Here is a 21,667-nt window from a genome sequence, read left to right on the forward strand (position 1 = left end):
AAGGTGTCAAGATAAAAGCAGTTTCAAAACTCTACAATTATATGGTGTAAATGGGACATTATATCAAATACATAATCTATATTTAAATTTTAAATCAGCAGTTAGAACTAAAGGAGATACAGAAAGATAGTTTGATGTTAGATCAGGTGAGAGACAAGATCACACATCATCTCCACTGTTATTCATCAACTATAAGGATCGCATGACAGAAACTATCATTAGGTCTGATATCAAACTCTGAGATATTCACCTCCACTCTACTTTATGCATATGATGTTATGCTCTTACATAACTCCAGTACAGGTCTGCAAGATTTCTTAAATAAACTGAATAATGGCCATAACAAATTTGGTATAAAAATCAGCAATAAAAAGACAAAGGCTAGGAAAATACTTAGGAACAAAACATCAGCTGTATTCCAAATAGGAAACCTATAGAACAAGTAAACATTTCAGCTATTTAGGGACAATTTTTAGTGAAGATAGCAAATTAAATATGAAAACAGACAACAGAATTAACAAAGCCAGTAGATAGCAAACTAACTCATTTATTTGTAATAAATTAGTCAAAACACTAAAGTAGCTATATACAAGACTATTTAAATGAATCTTGAGAGCTGGATTAGACTAACAATAAACAAACACTTGATCAAAGACTAGAGACCACAAATATTAGTTCTGAGAAGATTAGAGAAACAAGAAGATGGCATCAATGGAAGAACCATATTAAAAACAAGGACAGGAAGGAACATGCCATTGTTAGAAGAGCTAATTTCAGATAGTATCACTTATACAGAATGGGAAAAGAAAACACAGTAAAGCAGGTGTCTGATGCCAGGAAAAGACCCAGAGGAAGAGTGATCTAGGTGAACCGATGCAGTAAGAAGTCCTTTAGAAGATCAAAATATAAAATTAACATATTGGAGTCCTGACAAATAAGAATAATTTAGAGGAAAATTATCGACATGAAGTTGGCAATAATGTAAACTTTTTAAGGAGTACTATGACAATGTCCTGTATACACTTTAAAAGTACATATTAGAAATTTGATTTTAAAAAAAATTCTGAAAATTTAACTATGTGATTTATTTGTAAAGATTTTGAAAAATGCAAACACGTTATGCAACTTTTCAGTTCTGAATGTATGTTGTTAACTGATATTTTATTCTGTCTGACATTTTTGTGAGGAAGAAAAATATATAGGAATAATTAATTTATACTTTTGATTTTATTACATATGCTAACTATTATTTAATTCACAGTATCAGAAAATGATGACAATATGTATAGTAATCCCCCAATTATTCTATCCAACTGCATTGGGAAATCAACTGCTTGGTCAGTTTACTAAGAGTATAATTGAGTGTGCAATTTTTATTTATCTTTATTTTATTTTTTTTTGGGGGGGGGGAGGGGAGGAGCTAATGTAAAGAATTAAGTATTATAGATGATGGATTATGTTGTGCCTTCTCTGACTCCTTGACAGTATCATGCAACAATATATTTATGCCACATGACCCTTTTCTGATAAAAAAAAAGGTCACATGATTCTGATAAATCCAAAGGACTTGTCTGTTTTTTTTCCAGTGTCTGAAGAACTTCTTCATATCCATTGCAATGGAAACCAATCAGTTCTCCCAGAAACTGTAGTTTTCTTATTTCACAATACATATTATATTTTATTTTTATTTATTTATTTTTTTATGCTCAAATTATTTCTTTCCTTCAAGGATGAGTAAAAAAAATAATAACTTAAATATGCAGTTACTAACAGCTACTATATATTTTATTGCATTTAAATCAGCATTACTTTTACTTACATTTGAGTGTCAGGTGCAGTGTCTGAAATATAACTTAGAAAATCTGTATCTTTTCCTTTATGAGACTCTTGATCCTGAGATAACTGTGAATGTTTCTTAGAATGTTGTGGAAACCATTCCTTTAAAAAATATACACAGTAAAATAAGAACAACTGAATAAACTTCAAATGTTCTTATTTTTATGAATTATAATTATGCTTTAAGCAAATAATCATTCTCATGACTAATTAAAAAATATAAATTGCACTAAAACTGCATCGTGTAAAATTATTAAAATTGAATCATAGCCTAAGTGTAACTACATCTTCTTTAATACAGAGAGAGAGATGTGACACAGAGGTAAAAAAAATCGTTTTCACACAGCTATTGGAACTCAAATAAAGAGCTCCAATGTGATGATATCACATATCTATCAAACACGTGGAATACAAATGCTATCTTGAAAGTAGCAAGGTGATGTCTAAGATATGTGATTTTTTTGTCATTCTTTATTTTTTTTTACATAATAAAATCTCTTTATATTAAAACAATAAACTTTCAATAAATAAGTCAAATCACTGCACACATGCCACAAATAAATTTGCTCATTTATACTTTCTTAATGATTTAAGAAAGAATATAAATGAGCTGGTAAAAATAATTAACTATGTTAAAAAATCCATATAAAACTGTTTATTATTTTAAAAATTTCTGAAAAAAAAATTTAAATGCTTTTCCTATAATCCACTGAAGATATCTGAAATAAATGAAAAATGAAGTAAAACTGTCTTTTCCCTACAACCAACATATTTTGAAAATCTGCTAAAATAGAAATTAAACACGACTTACTCTCACATTGCATCTCTTCTGTAATTAACTTTCTGATATCACCAACCATTAAAAACTTAATGCTGTGGATTGGAAAAAAGTCAACACAAAATTATAAAAAAGAAAAACAACCAAAACCTTATAAAATAACCTAATTTAAATAAGTATCAATATGTTAAACTTTTCAGGATATAGGAAACAATAATCCTCAGGCATCCAAGTGATATACTAGATTTCCAATTAGTGCATATTTTACAAAGAGATTGAATTTCAGAAAAAAAAAAAAGAATCATAAAAGAAATGTCAGGTGATCAGCAAGAAAAGAAACAAAAGCAAGAGGGGAGATGAGATAGAAGACAAGAATGTATTAGTGAACAAGAGAAGGAGAGTAAGGAGCAAATTTCTTATAACAATGCTATGATAAGAGGAATACTTAATGAGAGCATGACAATCTTATTTTCCTAAAAAATTCTACTACAGATTCTAAAAAAAAGTCTTTCAAGTTTGTATTTGCTGCGATGGAGCATGGCATTTTCTTCCATCTGATTCTGTGCAAGGTATCCAAGGCATGGTCTGCTAGACCTGAATGACCATAGTGGCAGCAGCTGCATTTTTTGTGTTCTTCTAGGCAGATGTTAGAAGATCTCACAGCCTGACCATATGATAATTTGCAATATAGAGGGGAGGAAGTGGATCCCTAGCAGAGCAGAGAAGGGAAGCCAGCTTCAAAAGAGATTTGAAAGCAGTGCAGAGATTATATTTTTTCAAAGTTCTGGCTATTTTTTCTGTAAAGGAATAGTAATGACATTACTGCAGTCTTTATGTCAAGAGGGATGTAAGAGGGTGGAAGGGACAGTTTTTTTTTTTTTAGCATTATAACCACTGGGCAGAAAGGTCTGGCAAATAAAGGCAAGTTCTACTGTAAAGGAAACTTGTGGTTGAAGGCTCTGTTGACAAGGGGTTTTGATGACACCATATTGTTGAGATGGGGAATGGTGGGAAAGTTTATGTATGTATCTACTTCTATGGATGGGTTTCCTGTTTCTTTCCAGAGAAAGAAACAGTACCATTGGGCAGACATGTGATTAGAGTATCTAAAAAAGGCAAGCTGTTTTTTAATTTTTCAATAGTGAATTGGATTCTAGTGTGTGTGTGTGTGTGGGTGGGGGGGGGTGTTGAAGTGAAGGAAGAAAGAGTAATGTGTCTGAGCCATGTTGCCAAATAGGGAATACACCATCAATATATCTTAACCAAATAGAAGGTTCGAGACTGGTAGTATCAAGAGCATTTTGAAAAAAATGCTCTATACAGAAGTTGGCCAGAGGGGGAAAAAGCTCATGGAAGTACTTTCTATCTACATAAGGTTCCTTCAGGAAAAGTAACCAGTATGGATAGCAAAATTAAAATGATCAACAATGTCAGGTGGGGAAGTATTTTAAAGTAAATTAAGAGTGTCAAAAACAGCATATTTGTGAATAAGAAGGCAACATCAAAACATATAGAGCATTTTGAAAAAAATGCTCTATACAGAAGTTGGCCAGAGGGGGAAAAAGCTCATGGAAGTACTTTCTATCTACATAAGGTTCCTTCAGGAAAAGTAACCAGTATGGATAGCAAAATTAAAATGATCAACAATGTCAGGTGGGGAAGTATTTTAAAGTAAATTAAGAGTGTCAAAAACAGCATATTTGTGAATAAGAAGGCAACATCAAAACATCACCATATCATTGTTTAAATTAAATTCTGGATTAAAGATTTGAAATGAGTGGAATTTTTATATAAGAAGAATTCTTTAATTCTTAGGCCTCCTACCCAACATCTAAGGCTGGCCAACAACACGCATAGAGGGGTCCCCTCATAGGACTTTAATCTTTATTTATTCTACTCATTTCTTCCACTCACTGTTTCTTGTATGTGTTATTACAATTTTAACATTGTATTCCTGATTATGTCTATTTAATTGAGTCAAAATATTGAAATTGATTAAACTTGTTTAATTATTTATTTTTGTGCTGTAAATTATTTCATTAAAGTGAAATGAATCTCAAGAAAGCACTGTCTGATAGTGTGGAAGTGTAAAGTCAGGAAAACTAAAGCTATTAGAGTGGATGCAGATGAATGTGTGCATGTATGGTGTGTTAACACCTACAATGGAGCAATCACTGCTCCCTCAGCATTACATATCCTAGCAGTTCTATAATTTTAATCAAATCTGCATAAGGGAGGGGGGGAGGACAATATGTTTGTTTTAGGATATATAAGAAAACAATGAAGGCGAATGCTAAATTTGGTTACTTAATTTGAATTACTAAAAGGTGTAAATATGTGGATCATCTTTAAGAAGCCACGTGAGAATGGGGAATATAAAGGACAGAAAGAATAAGTGTGAACAGAAATACTTTCATTACTGGCAGAATCATTAATAATTAACATTTGGGATATTATGTCTGTCCTATAAGTTGCTGGGTGGAGAAAATAAGCATAGGATCCTATAAATTCTATATATGCATAAATGAATTTATGATGGCATAAATTAGCCAGCCTGGTTGGCCGAGTAATCAGTGTATCCACTCTTGAGCCAAAAGGCTGAGGGTTCAAATCCTGCTGTGGGCATGGATGGTTTACGATTGTCTGTGAAAATACTAGTGGTATTGGACGATGGTAGATGGCGTTGGTGTAGATGATGAAAGTAGTTGCAGTGGTGGAGACAGAGAGCTGTGGAGTAGGTACCCTCCCTCGATGAGTCTTTGGACTCCCTGGAGGTGTCACATAATAATAATAATTAAAAAAAAACTTACAAGGAGAGGGAAAGAAATTTGTTTGCAAAGTGTAAATAACTATAGGGAGGGACTAATCCAATGAACTAATAATAATACTGATCGGGTGAATCATTTAGGCATGGCAGGAATACAAGTCGGTTGATGGAGCAGCAAATCATCTTGTAAAATTTGTTCATTTTACTATTTATAGTAAAATTTATTTTTCTATATTATTCATATTTATTTTTCTATTTTATTTACATTTCACTTCATTTACTAAAAATGTTCTTTTGTTTACTGAGGATCAGTGTACATTTTACACAGTAACAGGATGTACAATATCTGATTATCAGAATTGTCCACACATTTGCAAATCCTACATTTATTAAGTTTTGTCAGCAGCTTTTCTGTCTTATCAATAACAATTAACTCACATATGTTGGTATTTTGTTGTAGATCAACCACTTATAATATACAGCAGTACAGTATTCATTTTTTTATTCAGGAATGTTATAAATTTTTACAATGTCTATTGTTTCCAAAGACTGGAATAAAAATGTTCCTATATTGTGCAAAACATTCCAATCTCAACAGTTGATATACTGCAGAAGCAAAAAACAAGCAGATAATATAAATACAGTACAGAGACATTTATAGTCTACATACTATATTTAGCAACAATCAGTGTAATTAAAGATAACTGCAATGACATACAGACACAGAATAGTATAATCAAGAAAATATTTCAGTGCAAACTTCTATTTACTCATGCTTGAGTAAAATGAAAATGAGAATATAATTTATCAAACAATTTACTATAGCACATTCAGAAAAAATCCTATTTGTAAATACAAAACTAGTTACCATAAACTGTTGCTAATTTTTTGAAATATATAAATGATAAAATTATCATTAGATGGTATGCCAATATGAAATTCTGAAATGTATCAGAAACTTTCAGATATTATAAAGATATTATAATATATCTTAATATTATATTATAAAGATATAAAGTTATAAAGATATATTATAAAAATATTATATTATAAAGATATTATAATTTATAAGATATTATAAATTATGACACTGTATTAGATATTCAGTATTACTCATTGGTTCTTTGAACTAACAATATGTTCCCTTGCATAAAGAGCTGTGACACCGAGACTTAAGCTTTATACAAATGACAGGTTATCATATGAATGTTTTCTTTTAGAATATTTTTTTTCTCTGAAGATGCCCTTATAACTTCTCTTCCATCTAAGACAGGTTGAGTCTTCCCTTGAGCAGGATCTTCCAGTCTTCTCTATTCCTTGCTGTTCAAAAAAGTTCCTTATGTGTTCTGCATTCAAAAATGTTCTTTATTAATTTCAGCCAGGTAATTCTTGGTCTTCCGGGTCTTCTTTTTTCAGTTGTAAAAGTACTGATTAGGACGTTAGGAAGTCGGTCTGCATCCATGCATACAGTGTGGCCAAACCATCTCAAGTTGCTGTTTTCTAATTTTTTCTATTATTGTCTTTTTATACAATAATTCTTGTCTGGCTGTGCTGTTTGTTTTCTTTTCTATCCAACTTGTTCTATTTATTTTTCTTAAGCATTTCATTTCAAATGCTAGCAGTTTTTTCTCCTCTCTTTTCTTAACTGTCCACACTTCTGCTCCATAGATGACTGTTAGTATAATTATTGATTCAAATAATTTGATTTTGGCTTGCTTAGATATCTTGTTTGTTTTCCAGATTTTCTGTAATTTTCCCATCGTGGTCCATCCTATCGCTGTTCTGTGTTTCATTTTTTTGAGTTCATCTATTGTTCCTGTTAGTTTTGATCCAAGATATATGATGTTGTCTACTTGTTCTATTGGTTCTCTATTTAGGGTGGCTGAGATGGTAGTTCTCCCTATTTTTATCGCTTTTGTCTTTTGTATATTTATTGTCATGTCATATGTTTTACAAGTTTCGTTTAGCTTGTTTATCAATGTTTGTAATTCATTTGGGGTTCTTGCAATAAGGATGAGATCATCCACATATTTGATATTATTTATGTTTAAATCATTGACATTGATTCCAGGCTCACTGTCTATTACCTATTTTACAACTTTGCTTAGATATACGTTGAATAGGCATGGGGATAATGGAAATCCAAAAAGGAGTTTTGGATCTCTATAGATTCTCTTGTGAGTGTGTCCTTTTTAATTATTGCATTTGTCTTAGAGTAATATTTTATCAGAAACTGTATTATATATTTATCTGTTGCTTTTGCTAGTAGAACTTCAAGAAGGATTTCTCCACTGATGCTATTGAAAGCTTGTTTAAAGTCCATAAAACAACAATGTCGTTCTTTATGGTCTTCCCAACTGAGCTCTGCTAGTTGGTGCAATGTGAAAATCTGGTCAATTGTTGAATAGCTTCCTCGGAAACCAGCTTGTTCTATGCCTATCAGTTCTTCATAGGTGTATTTTAATCTATTTTGTATAATTCATACGAATATTTTATAGGTGTGGGAGAGTAAATTGTTAGATCCTGAATGGAGAGCTTTACAAGTAAATTCTTTATTCAGGATTTAACATGATAAACATTACTTAAATTAAGGGGATATTAAATCCCACATAGTTTTAAAACCAAATAAGAAACTCAAAGATTGGAATCAGAGAGTTTCTTGCCGAATATAGTAAACTATAAAGTATCGGCGAACACTAGCGTTAGCCAATGCAAGTGATCCTAGTACGTAGTACATAGTACAATACTGGGCAGCTCGTTGCAAAGGTGGAGGAAGAAGTTCAGATCGCTATTCTTAGGTATTTTCCATAATGTAAAAACACATTTCCTAGGAAATGTATGCTGTTATTAAATTATGGAGGGAAGTCACTACCCAGACCGGTTTCAGCCTTTTTTGAGGCTTCATCAGTGAGTAGCTAGACCTAATACCCAAGTGTATAGCGAAAAGAACTTATGTACTTTGCGAACGAGTTTCCCAAACAGGTAAAACCATTAAGTTACTTAAGTATAAAGAGCTAATAAGCTTCATTTTGGCAATGAAAACATTACTTAAATTAAGGGGATATTAAATCCCACATAGTTCTAAATTCGGTTCTTATTCAGTTTTAAAACTATGTAGGAATTATTATCCCCTTAATTTAAGTAATGTTTTCATTGCCAAAATGAAGCTTATTAGCTCTTTATACTTAAGTAACATGATAACTACTACTAATTAAGGAGATATCTGCACATCAGTTAATAATTATGAAGTATTGTTTTATGTTTTGTAATAATGTGTAGTCCATGTTTGCCATATAGTGAGAGTTATTGTTAGGTTATTTGTAATCCCCATGTAAGCTGTCTAGTGCATTGCGATATTCTGAGAAAAATCCAGAATAATCGTGTATAATCTGTACAAGTCGAGCGTAGCGATGGAGGCTATACCTACGCGTAAAAATGACGTAAGAGCAGCTACCTAGAATAATGTAACCTGACAGGTTAGGGAGAGTATAGGATCACCCAAAGGGCATGAACGATGGGGTTCATGAGTGAAACCCACATCGAATAGAGGGCGCCCGAATAGGGCGAATAAAAGACGAAGCACGCCATTTTAAGGGCCCCCTTTTTTTTTGACCTTTTGATCTTCGGGTGCCGAATTCAAGTTTTAGGGGGAGTTGGTCGGAGGATTCATGAGAGAGCGGTGGGTCGACTACGGTAATGATGGATGGCAGGTTCTTTTCTTGAGAATGCTTTAAGATTTTCAAGCAGAGCTGATCGCGATACGACGGCCTATGTGGAATTGAGCCTTAGCAGAATGTCCCATTGGAGAAAGTTTCCTGCGGAGCAGTAGACAGCACGCAACAATCGGAGACGATTAGAAGAAAAAGCGTAGTACATTGCCAGGCGCAGAGACGGCCGAAGAATAGGCAGTAAGATAATCCAGACCTAGATGAGATGGCGGCATAAAATCTGAAAAGATCCGGTAATAAATAACTTTTATTATTAAAAGACCAGAAGATAAATGATAAAATATATATACAAAGAGCCAACAAGTTTCACTAGCCACTGTCTAGCATTTTCAAGGCTGAACTGGTGTGAAAACAAATGCATTGAGTTACATTTCAAAAAAACATACACTTTAGTAACTGTTAGGCCGTTACATTTGATTATTCTGTTGGAAGGCATGCATGTGTTCGAAAGCTTCAGTCAGATACTGGTACATGACCACGTGTTTTATAGTTGTTTGCATATTGTAATTCTGTTGAACTGAGAGAGATGATGAGATTTTTCCACATGTCTTTAAGAACAATGCCCTGATTTCTATTTAAATTATTGCCTGTGCGTAATACCACAGCTGCTTCTTTTAAAGTTCTGTATCTGTAGTCATTCTCGATGTAAGGCATAGAACTGTTTTTCCAATCTATAACGTGATTTGATGTTGAGAAATGATGTGCTAAACCAGATGTGATGATTCTATTATGATTGACATCTCCCACATGTTCCTTCTGTCTTATTTCAAAACTTCTCGAAGTCTGACCAATGTAAGAAAGGCCACACGTGCATGGAATTTCATATACTCCAGGACATTTGAAGAAAGGTACCTCATCTTTAGGTGATCCTAAGATTTGTCTGATCATGGTAGTTTAAAAAACCACTCTGATGTTATGAGCTTTTAACATTCTTGCGAATTTTTTGGAAACTGAATTAATATATGGAATGACAGCTGTGGACACATATTGGGGTACTGTAACACGTTGTTGGTGGTTATCTTTAAATAGCCATTTGTTTAAAATGTTAGAAGGGTATCCATTAAGCGATAGAGTGTTAGATATTAGTGACAGTTCTCTCTGTACCTCTGTTTCTTTTCAAATCGACCTTAAGGCTCTATTACGGAGCATGTGAATGATGCTGTGTTTCTGTGATCTATGATGGTTGGATGAATAATGTAGATATCTACCAGTATCTGTGGGTTTCCTGTAAATGGACAGTTGGAAATTGTTATCTTCTTTCTTCACCAGGATGTCAAGAAAAGGAAGTTCTTTGTTCTTCTCTAGTTCTATAGTGAATTTGATTTTATTGTGTAGTGAGTTGATTTTGTTCAGAAATACGAGAAGGTTTTCCATGGTGTCTTTCCAGATGATGAACACGTCATCGACATATCTCCACCAAATTGATGGTTTTGGCACAATGGTGGAAAGAATATCCTTTTCAAGTTTTTCCATAAAAAGGTCTGCGTATGGTGGTGACAGAGGGCTACTCTTGATTTTTTCTACAAAATGTTGAGAGTTTTTAATGTAGGTCTCTGTGTGTATAATTGTTCCTTTCATTAATTTTGCCAGATGCTTTGCTAGTAGGTATGTAGGTGATGATCTTCCATCAACTATTGGACGAAGAGGAACGTTTTCTTTATGAATCTTGGGAGCTCCATAAAGGCGTGGAGTGATAGGATGTAATGATTTAAGTTGTTTTTTAAGTTCATCCGACCAGCCAGTCGGATGAACTTAAAAAAATAATAAAAGTTATTTATTGTAATACATCAGACCAAATATGTACAAATTAAGTTCACAAATGAAACATAAAGTTCGGTGCTTTGAGAAGAACAAATGCAAAAAAGCTAAGTTACTAAACCACCTTATTTTTCTGAAGAGATGTAGAGATTTCGCTATCATCCCGAAGTTCTTAGTAGTAAAAGGGCATATCCAATCTACAGCAGCAAAAAGAATATATCACAAGACTTCGTTAGCGCTATTAAGAGAAAGGATACAACATACCAGGTATGAGCTTAACATTATTGACGTGAAGTGTAGAGATCAATTTGATGACATATCGAACAGTTTAGACTACACGACGTGGAATGATATAGTTCTTAACTTTTTCTTCTAACCATTTTTTCTTTTGCTTTTTTTACACAGGTTATCAACTTTATTTTTTAATGCTGCATTAAAAAATACAGAGCATTATTCTCTTCATTGTTTTGTTGGTTTACAAGTATCTTGGGCCCCTATTTTTTCTTCTGTTGTAGCTAGGATTTCGTCGGTTATCCACTATTTGTTTATTTTGGTTTTGGTACATAGAGTATCTTTTGCAATTGATAACGCTGCTTCTTTTCCTTTTTCCCAGTATTTTCTGCTGTTCTGGAAAATGGAGGGTTTTAATTTCGAGCACATCTGCTCTAAAAATTGACTTCTGTTTGAACTATCTTTCAATGTTTTTCCTGTTGAATTTTATCTTCATTTTGGCAGTTAATATTTCGTGATCAATGTCGAAATCAAAGCTTCTTGATGTTCGTACATTATTTACTGATCTTTTCCATTGTTTGTTTATGATAATATGGTCTATGCAGTTCTTTATATTACCATCCAGGGATGTCCACGTATATTTATTGTTAGGGCGTTGATAGAACAATGTGTTTGCAATCATTAGATCGTTTGCTTTACAGAAGTGGAGTAATTGTTCTCCTCTGTCATTAAGCTCTCTGTATCCAAATTTCCCCATCACATCTTTTTTGTCTGCTGTGAACTGTCCCATTTTAATGTTAAAATCTTCCATCACAATCATGAGTTCTCAATTTTTGGAATTATCTATTTCTTCCTCTAAATGGTTACTGTCTGGTGAATATATTTGGATTATTTTAATTGTTTGATTCTTTTACTTTTGCTTGAAATTTGGCTGTGATTATTCTAGGAGACACTGGTTTTATTTCAATTACTGGGTGTGTTTTTTCTCAATTAATAATGTAACTCCTTCTCCGTGTATGTTATCTTTTCTTTCTGAAAAGTATAATCTTCCTTCTGGTAAATCCATGAATCCATCTCTGACTAATGTGTCTCTGATAAACCTAAAATACTCCATTTCAGTCTTTTTTAATTTTCCTGTACTAATTGCAGTTTTCCAGGTCGGTATAACGATCTTATGTTCAGGGTGGCTATGTGTTTCATGTCCTTTACTGACCACACTACTGATTTCTCACCTACTCTATGTGGTCATCGAGTAGGTGCGTCAGCTGTCCCTTGCGCATTAGCACTATCTCGGCATGTAGACTTTCTCTGGCTCATGGAAGTTACTGGCACAATAATGTAGCCAGTTTGCCATGCCTCTGCTACATCTTTTGTACCACAGTTCTTTACTCTTTATTCAGAGCAACCCATTTGGGTTTCTTCCATCTGCCATCTGAGCGATGCACCTGGTAGGAGTGTGGTCTCCCCCCAAGGCCCTGATAACATCATCATCATCAAATTCCTGCCATGTACCCTCAAGGGATGTACAGGATAAGATAGTACTACATGAAAAAAATTACATCATTATTAGTTTCCTATCTACAATTTTCCTCCAAATCAGTCTGTTACTTGTCAAGACTCCAACATTATCAGATCTGATATTTCTATCATCTAAAGCACTTTGTACCGTATCAATCCACCTATATCTTGGTCTTCCTCTGGGTCGTTTTGCTGCCAACCTGGCAGAGAACACTTGTTTTGCTAATCTTTCCTCGCCCATTCTGTTTAAGTGACCATACCACCTGAGATTAGCTCTGCTAACACATTCCTGGATGCTGACAATGTCAAGTTCTTTCCTAATATCCTCATTTTTAATATGATATTGCCATTGATGGCATGTGTTCACGCCTATAATCTTTCTCAGGACTCTCATATCTATGGTCTCTAGTCTTTGGTCAAGTGTTTTACTTCTGACCCAGCTCTCAGATCCATAAGTTAAAACTGGTTTGAACACTGTCTTGTATACAGCTAATTTATTGTTCCGACTAATTTCTCTCTTATTCCATATGAATTTATTCAATTGACTTCCCACCATACCAGCTTTGCTGATTCTGTTGTCTATTTCTATATTTAATTTACCATCTTCAGTAAAAATCGTGCCTAAATAGCTGAAATGTTTTACTTGTTCCACAGGTTCTCAATTCACAACACAGTTGACATTTTCAATGATTCTGCCTATTTTCATTGTCTTTGTCTTTTTAATTGCTGACCTTCATACCATATCTATTACAACAGCTATTCAATTTAGTCAGAGAATCTTGCAGACTTGTAGCAGATTTATTTAGAAGTATAACATCGTCTGCATAAAGCAAAGAGCTGACATTAACATCTCCAATTTTGATATCATGTTTAACACCACTTTCCTTCATAATGTGATCCATATAGATAATGAATAACAGAGAGGATAATGTACATCCTTGTCTCACACCAGATTTAACATGAAACCACCTTCCTGTACTTCCTTCAATTCTAACTGCTGACTTACAACTCAAATAAAGACTAAGTATTGCTTGATATAATGCCCCATTGACACCTTATAATTGTAGCGTATTGAATAGCTTCTCTCTTTGCACCTTGTCATATGCCTTTTCCAAATCGACAAAACTTAAATACAGACCTTTGTTATATTCCCATGCTTTCTCGACTATTCGTCGTAAAGTGAAGATCTGATCCTGACAATCTCTATTTGGCCTGAATCCAGCTTGTTCTTCACCAAGCTTTTCTTCCACAATTCCTCTCAACCGTTTCTCAAATATACTTGCATAGATCTTGCCAGGAACGCTCAGTAGGGAAATACCTCTGTAATTCTCACATTCAGTTTTATTTCTCTTTTTATATATGAGTACTATGAGAGCTCTACTCCAATCATCTGGAATTCGTCCCTCTGTCCAGGCTTTCTGAACTATGCAGTGCAGCCACTGTAAGACTCTTATACCACCATACTTCAGCATTTCTGGTCGAATATCATCTACTCCTGCTGCCTTTCCACATTTCAAGTCTTTGATGGCTTTTTCTACTTCAAGTATGGATATGTATTCCTGACCGCATGCCTGGTCAGCGTTTTTTACCACTGTGCTGTCATCACTGCTTGTTTCATTTAGCAGTTTTTCAAAATAATTACTCCATACTTCAAGGATATCTTTTTCTCCCGTTTTCATGTCACCTTTATCATCTCTAATTCCTTTTACAGCACTCTTTCCTCCATTCTTAAGCTTCTTCAACAACCTACAGAATATTTTGCTACCTTCTTGATATTTATTTTCTATATTCTTGCCAAAGTCCTCCCATGACTTTTGTTTAGTTAGTTTTACAGTGTTTAGCATTCTTGCATTTGTATCTATATTCTCTAAGAGCACAAGCTGACTTATTTGACAGGAACTTTTGATATGCTTTCTTCTTTTCCTTCACTGCCTCTTTAACTTCCTGTGTCCACCAGGGAGTTTTGATTTTTTTATCCTTACAGACAACCTCACCACATGCCTCTCTGGCAGAATCAATGTTTTCTTCAGAGTTTGCCACTGAATCTCCAAGGTTTGATTCCTGTTCTCAAACTCTTTCATTTTTTCTTCAATAATCTTTGTGTATTTTAATCTACAGTTCACATCTGAGAGCTGCTCAACTTTTATTCGCTTTAAAACTTTCTTACATGTTATTCTTTTCAATATTAAATTCAATTTTATCCTGCTCAAAAAAAAATAATGATCACTTCCAATTTCAAATCCTCTGTACACTCTGGTGTCCAGCACCAGGGAGAAAACATCACTATCAACAATAACATAGTCAATGAGACTTTTCTTATTCCTTGCCTCTTCTCTCCATGTGAATTTGTGCACATTTTTATGTTGGAACATGGTGTTAGTAATAACCAGTCCATGTCCTGAGCAGAAATCCAACAGATATTTGCCATTATTATTAGCTTTGCTATTTTCTCCAAATTTCCCAAAATATTTTTGTCTGTCTCACAATCATTTCCTACTCTGCTATTTAGATCCCCAACAAGGACCAACTTTTCATTTTTCATTGTGTCAGTTGCTTTTTTTAAAGCCTCAAAAAACTCCTCCACTTCTACCTTAGTAGAACCTTCTGTGGGACTATAGGCACAAATAAGTCTCATTGTCCAGTTCCCCATTCTCATATTTGCCCACATTACTCTACTTGAGACTGACTGCCATTCAAGGATATTAGCCTTGTATTTTGTGTTGAATACTATGGCTACTCCTTCTTTTCCTTGATTGTCATTGCCTGAATATAACATTTTGTATTTATTGCTCAGAAAGATCTCACCAGTTTTGGTCTTTTTTGTTTCAGTCACCCCTATTATGTCGATCTGGTACTTATCTAATTCCTCAGCTAGCTCCATTTCTTTGCCATTCAGGCTTCTTACGTTGATAGTACCGATCTTTAACTCTGGTGATGTTGAGTTGGGGTTTGTTTTCAGATTTGTTCCAGTAGCTGATTTTTTGCTGTTCGCCCTGGTTCCCTTGCGAAAACAACGGGGGCCTTGTTTAACCGGGCGACGCCCCAGCCGGCATGAAATTCTGTCATGTTGTACCATCATTTTTTTTATTTTGGTTTAACCAATAAGAATACAATTTGGTCGGCTAAATCCCAAATTGCCAGCCCATCCTCATTCGTTCAGTATCCAAGTGGATACCCAACAGGGTGCACCACGAGAAGGTGAGGATTGGATATTAGGTCAGAAGCCCTGGTCGGTTCTCCGCATTCCTTTAAAGGCTATGTGGAGGTCTCCTCTCAGTTATACAGCTTTGACCCTTAAGCCATTATAACAAGAAGTGGCAAAATATAAGCACCAATAAATCTTGATTTTCATAGTAAATTATTATATTTAATAAACACAGATAGAATGCCTAATGGACAAAACATGAATTAACCTAAGAGGCAAGACAGCATTTCTAAAACAAATTATGTGAGAATTATTTACTGCATATGCTCTTGTTCATTTTACTTACCAAGGCAGTAATATTTAGGATATTTTTTGATACAGTACGTAGAAGTGTTAACGTACGAAGATCCCAGAGTTCAAATGGTTCTTCTTTAAAAACAATAATAAAGTATTGCCTAGAAGGAAGAAGAATCATTTCAGAATAATTTATTTTAGCTGTAAATCCATGCATAATAATATAACAGTTACAAATTTACATTATACCAATTTTTTTTTAAATTCGAAATATACAAGTACTACTTACCAAAACAGCAGTTTAAAAGACAGTGTAAAACTAAACAAAAATCTGATATTCAAAGTTGCAACATATATATATATATACAGGGTGTTCGGGATAAATTTGACATATTTATAATTAATTATATTTTTCCGTAAGTTACATGTATTAACACACACTTCTCTTCATTTAAAAGTTTGGACCCTTCTTCATTCATATACAAGATGTCAGAAAGGATGGATAGCTGGAACCGACCTGAATCATGGAAGAGAATAACTTGTATCATGATGATTCGTGCCCGCCATCAAAATAAGGATATTACGACTGCTGCCCAATGCTCCCTGAATACAGTAAAAACAATCAGGCATGAACTAGAGGCTTGCAATGGTGACTACGAGGATGTAGCAAGAAGAAAGATCCCTAGCAGACGATCTGATTGCGTTTGTACAGCAGAATTCCTCGCAAATCTGCAGGAACAGGTGTTGAAGAACCCTGGCATTGGAATTCGGGCTTTGTTCGTGGAGTTGCTAACTGTAGTCAAGCCCTGGATAACAAGGGTAGCCAATGGTAGGCCGTATGTATGGCAGCAGGATTCGGCCCCTTGCCACACCTCTGGGAAAAGTCAAAAATGGTTGTCTGAAAATTTCTACGACTTCACCAGTCCAAATGTTTGGCCTCCAAACTCCCCAGACCTTAACCCCATGGATTATTTTGTATGGGGCGCAGTTGAAAAAGACACCAATCGCACTTCCAGTAATACAAAAGCCCAGTTAATGGATAAAATTAAAACAGTTTTTGCGGCCCTTCCCAGGGAGACTGTAGCATCAGCTTGTTCGAGGTTCCGAAGCAGAATTGAAGCTGTGATCGATGCTAATGGTGGTTATTTTGAGTAAATCTTGTTGATAGTATTGTAATTAACTCTGCCTGTAATGTTTTTTTGTCAATTCATTAAATTTAATAGATACAAAGAAGATTTTCTTTTTCCTTACGAAACTGTCAAATTTATCCCGAACACCCTGTATATAGAAAATTTTTACCTTGGGTATAATATATGTTAAAGATGCCAAGCTATTTTAAACCTGGTTTCACTCCATTTCCCAAGTAAGCAAACAGACAAATAAGTCAAGTTTGCACCTGCACGTAGTCCAAGTCTAGGTGACCCGCAATGTAGTGCAAGTCTAGGCAACTCGTGGTAAAGGTGGAATAAGCTCTGATCATTATTCTTAATATTTATCCTTAATGCAAAGCCCATCTCCTTGAGGAGATGTATGATGCTATGCATTAAAGGCAAGGGGCCACTACCACTGCTATTAAAGGTCGAAACTTGTCTGGGTAGTGGCCCCTTGCCTTTAATGCATAGCATCATACATCTCCTCAAGGAGATGGGCTTTGCATAAGGATAAATATTAAGAATAGTGTTCAGAGCTTATTCCACCTTTACCACGAGTTGTCTAGACTTGCACTACTCTAGGTGACCTTTGCAGGTCACCTAGACTTGCACTACGTGCAGGCGCAAACTTGAATTATTTGTCTGTTTGCTTACTTGGGAAATGGAGTAAAACCAAGTTTAAAATAGTTTGACACTTTAACATACATTATATATAAAATTTATAAAAACACAACTGGTTACTTTACTTGTGTGATAGTAAATTTGTATCTGTAAACTGATTTAGAAAGGGGCAGGGGATTAAGACAGCAGATGTGCCTGTTTATCAGCAGTTATATCAATCAAACTCAAAAAGGTTGCTGAAAAATTACATTATATTGTTAACCTGTAAATTAGATGAATCAGAAACCCAGTTCTGAAGAAAAACATGTTTTATACTACTTCAAACTGCATTCACTGGGCAGGCATCCACCACACCCGTCCATTTGCTCAGTAGAGGGTGTAGTGTGATTTGTAACTCCAACACAGCTTTCCAAGCTTCCACGTCCCATTGCACATGCTCTTTGAACCACTGCTGAAGACAATGCTGCATGCTCATGCTGGTGTGAGTAATGTGGGATCCTACCATATTGCGATCCTACCATGAAAACCCATGTTGCGAGCCTCGGTTCCGAATGTTTTTGTGCAGGTTCGTGTTCCAGGCAATGTCCAGAACTTCACATTCGATGTGTTATGCTGATGCGGTTTTTACATAGTATCTTTTGTAGCACCCTATGGTCACATTCAGTGATAGCACTTGCAGTTGACTCCCTGTGCTTCCATCTCAGTATGGTGTCATTGATTGTTGACCTGGGATGACCCAATTTGTCAAGTTTGCAGATAGGCTTTTAATACAGCATCCTATCACAAGGCCTCTTTCAAACTCCATCAGTTCTCTTGCGGCCATTTCACCCTGACACAGGAACATCGTGGTCCTCCAATTTATACTGGCCACAAAGACATGACTCATTACATGGCACGATGCACCTTGCCCATGGGGGATGTCTGTTGACATCTTTTCAAGCAGTGTATTTAGAATTATAAGAAAATTATTTAATCAAGTTTTAGAAGGGAATAACATACCTAATGACTGGAAGTTTCTCCTGTATTTTGGCCATTCACACAAAAAAAAATTAAATAATCATAGGGGAATAAATGTAAAGCCATCTATTGGCAGACTTCTGAATAGAGTAGTAAAATATCAAACAGAAGAAGTGGCTTGTATGAACATTTCAGAACATCAGGCTGGAATTACATACTGGAGGTCTTCTATGGATAACATATTCATAATTTCCCAGATGTCAGAGAAGATGACTGAAAGGATGAAAACACCATTTAGTTTTTATAAACCTAGAAAAGGCATATGACTTAGTATGAAATCCAAGTTGAACACAGATTTGAATTCCAGGATATCTCATAAATAACTTAACCTCTTAATTAACCTCAATAGCCATTTAATTGATCATGAGATCAAGTCTTCAGACACCTTATAACCAAAATAAAAGCATTTGATTTACAAAATAATAATAATAAAATTCAAACAAATATATATATATATCACATAAAATCAGTATAACTAAGCAATTGGCAATACATTCTTTAGATCACAACTGTAAACACACAAAATATTTTGATACTTTCAATAAAAACCCTCATCAAAGTCTTCACAGAGATGAAGGAGATTCATTACTCAGCCTGAGAAACAAAACTTATATGTACAGCAGTAATCAGTGGCTTAAAGAGATATCTGTAGGTGAAATCAGAGATTACATGCAACAGCTAGATTCTTTAGTAGAAAGAGTGAAAGAAAAACTTTACAGTGGCAGAACATCAGAAGTATGCCAAGATACAAGACAGCAAAAAAAGATTGACTTTCTCAAGATAGAAGAAAAAAATGGGAGAAAACTCAAGTGACAATCTGTAGCTGAATACAAAAACAATCACCCAACAATAGAAGTCAATTGCTGACACATGGAAAAGCCTATAAATCTATTATTCTAGAGACATCAGGTCAGGCTCTTTTTGTTAAACCATAACAGGAATGCAATATATTACAGACCCTTTTCTTTTCTATACAACTACTCAACAGCAAAGTTTAGTGGGAATGGAGATGACCCAAAGTTACATACCTGCAAGGCTAATAAAATCATCATTTTAAATTACAAAATATAATTTAATTTTGATAGATATTGACAAGAAAATATACCTGGATATTTCTATATTGGCATAAAAACATCATCAAATTCCTGATGGAATTTGATGATGATATAAACCCTCTGGAGGTGTACAGGATTATGATAGCACTACATGAAAAATTACATCATTACTAACTTCTTATCTACAATTTTCCTCCAAATCAGTCTGTTACCTGTCAAGACTCCAACATTATCAGATCTTATATTTCTATCGTCTAAGGCACTTTTTTACTGTATCAATCAACCTATATCGGTCTTCCTTCTGCCAACCTGGCAGAGAACACTTGTTTTGCTAATCTTTCCTCCCCCATTCTGTTTAAGTGGCAATACCACCTGAGATTAGCTCTGCTAACACATTCCTGGATGCTGACAATGTCAAGTTCTTTCCTAATAGCCTCGTTTTTAATATGATCATGCCATTGATGCCATCTGTTCATGCCCTAATATTTTGCAGGACTCATATCTGCAGTCTTTAGTCTTTGGTCAAGTGTTTTACTTCTGCCCCAGCTCTCAAATCCATAAGATAAAATTGGCTTGAATACTGTCTTGTATACAGCTAATTTACTACTTCTTATTTTATTTAGTACTTCTTAGAAAATCAAGACACAAGAAATGCATGAAAGAATTAATTTTCTATAAATTATGGACATGGAACAGCAAGAATAAGAATATACTCAATCAACCTATATCTTGGTCTTCCTCTGGGTCTTAACCATTCCTGGATGCTAACAGTGCCATGTTATTTCCTAACATCCTCGTTTTTAATATGGTGTTGCCATTGATGCCATCCGGTTATGTCTGTAATCTTTCTCGGGACTCTCATATCTGCAATCTCTAGTCTTTGGTCAAGTGTTTCATTTCTAACTCAGCTCTCATATCCATAAGTTAAAATTGGCTTGAACACTGTCTTATATAACAGCTAATTTAGTGTTGACTAATTTCTCTTTCATTCCATATAAATTTATTCAGCTGACTTCCTAGAATACCAGCTTTGTTGATTCTGTTGTCTATTTCCATATTTAATTTACCATCTTCACTAAAAATCGTGCCTCGGTAGCTGAAATGTTTTACTTGTTCTATAGCATAGCTACTCCGATCACAATGCAGTTGATAAGTTCAATGCTTCTGCTTATTTTCATTGTCTTTGTCTTGTTAATGCTGACCTTCATACCATATCTATTACAACAGTTATTCAATTTAGTCACAGAATGTTGCAGACTTGTTGCGGATTTATTTAGAAGTATAATGTCATCTGCATAAAGCAAAGAGCTGAGATTAACATCTCCAAATTTGATATCAGGTTTAATACCACTTTCCTTCATAATATGATCCATATAAATAATGAATAACAGAGGGGATAATGTGCATCCTTGTCTCACACCAGATTTAACATTAAACCACCTTCCTGTACTTCCCTCAATATTAACTGCTAACTTACAACTCAAAGAAAGACTAATAAAGCCTTGATATAATAACCCATTGACAACAAATGTAGCATTTTGAATAGCTTCGCAGCTTGCCATATGCTTTTTTTCCAGATCTCCAAAACTTAAATACAGATCTTAGTCATATTCCCACGATTTCACAACTATTTGTCGTTAAGTGAAAATCTGATGCTGACACCTCTTTTCAGCCTGAATCCGCCTTGTCCTTCACCAAGCTTTCCTTCCACAATCCTTATCCATTTCCCAAGTATACTTGCATAAATCTTACCAGGAACATTCTGTAG

The 21,667-nt window shown here is 34.6% G+C and overlaps 1 protein-coding gene across 1 annotated transcript in view; it reads right to left on the bottom strand.

Moving 5' to 3' along the window:
- The window catches only part of LOC150110628 (WD repeat-containing protein 11-like), a 355,935-nt gene that overhangs the window by 159,621 nt on the left and 174,647 nt on the right, over positions 1 to 21,667 (bottom strand). The window contains exons 13-14 of the mRNA XM_090399950.1: positions 16,108 to 16,216; positions 1,820 to 1,938 (exon numbers count right to left, since the gene is read on the bottom strand). Coding sequence (XP_090256076.1) covers positions 1,820 to 1,938; positions 16,108 to 16,216 — 228 coding nt within the window. The remainder of the gene's footprint in view (positions 1 to 1,819; positions 1,939 to 16,107; positions 16,217 to 21,667) is intronic.

Source organism: Typopeltis vanoorti, chromosome 1, assembly GCF_054136105.1.
Source record: "Typopeltis vanoorti isolate ZY-2024b chromosome 1, IOZ_Tvanoo_1.0, whole genome shotgun sequence".
In the NCBI taxonomy this organism is placed as follows: Eukaryota; Metazoa; Arthropoda; class Arachnida; order Uropygi; family Thelyphonidae; genus Typopeltis; species Typopeltis vanoorti.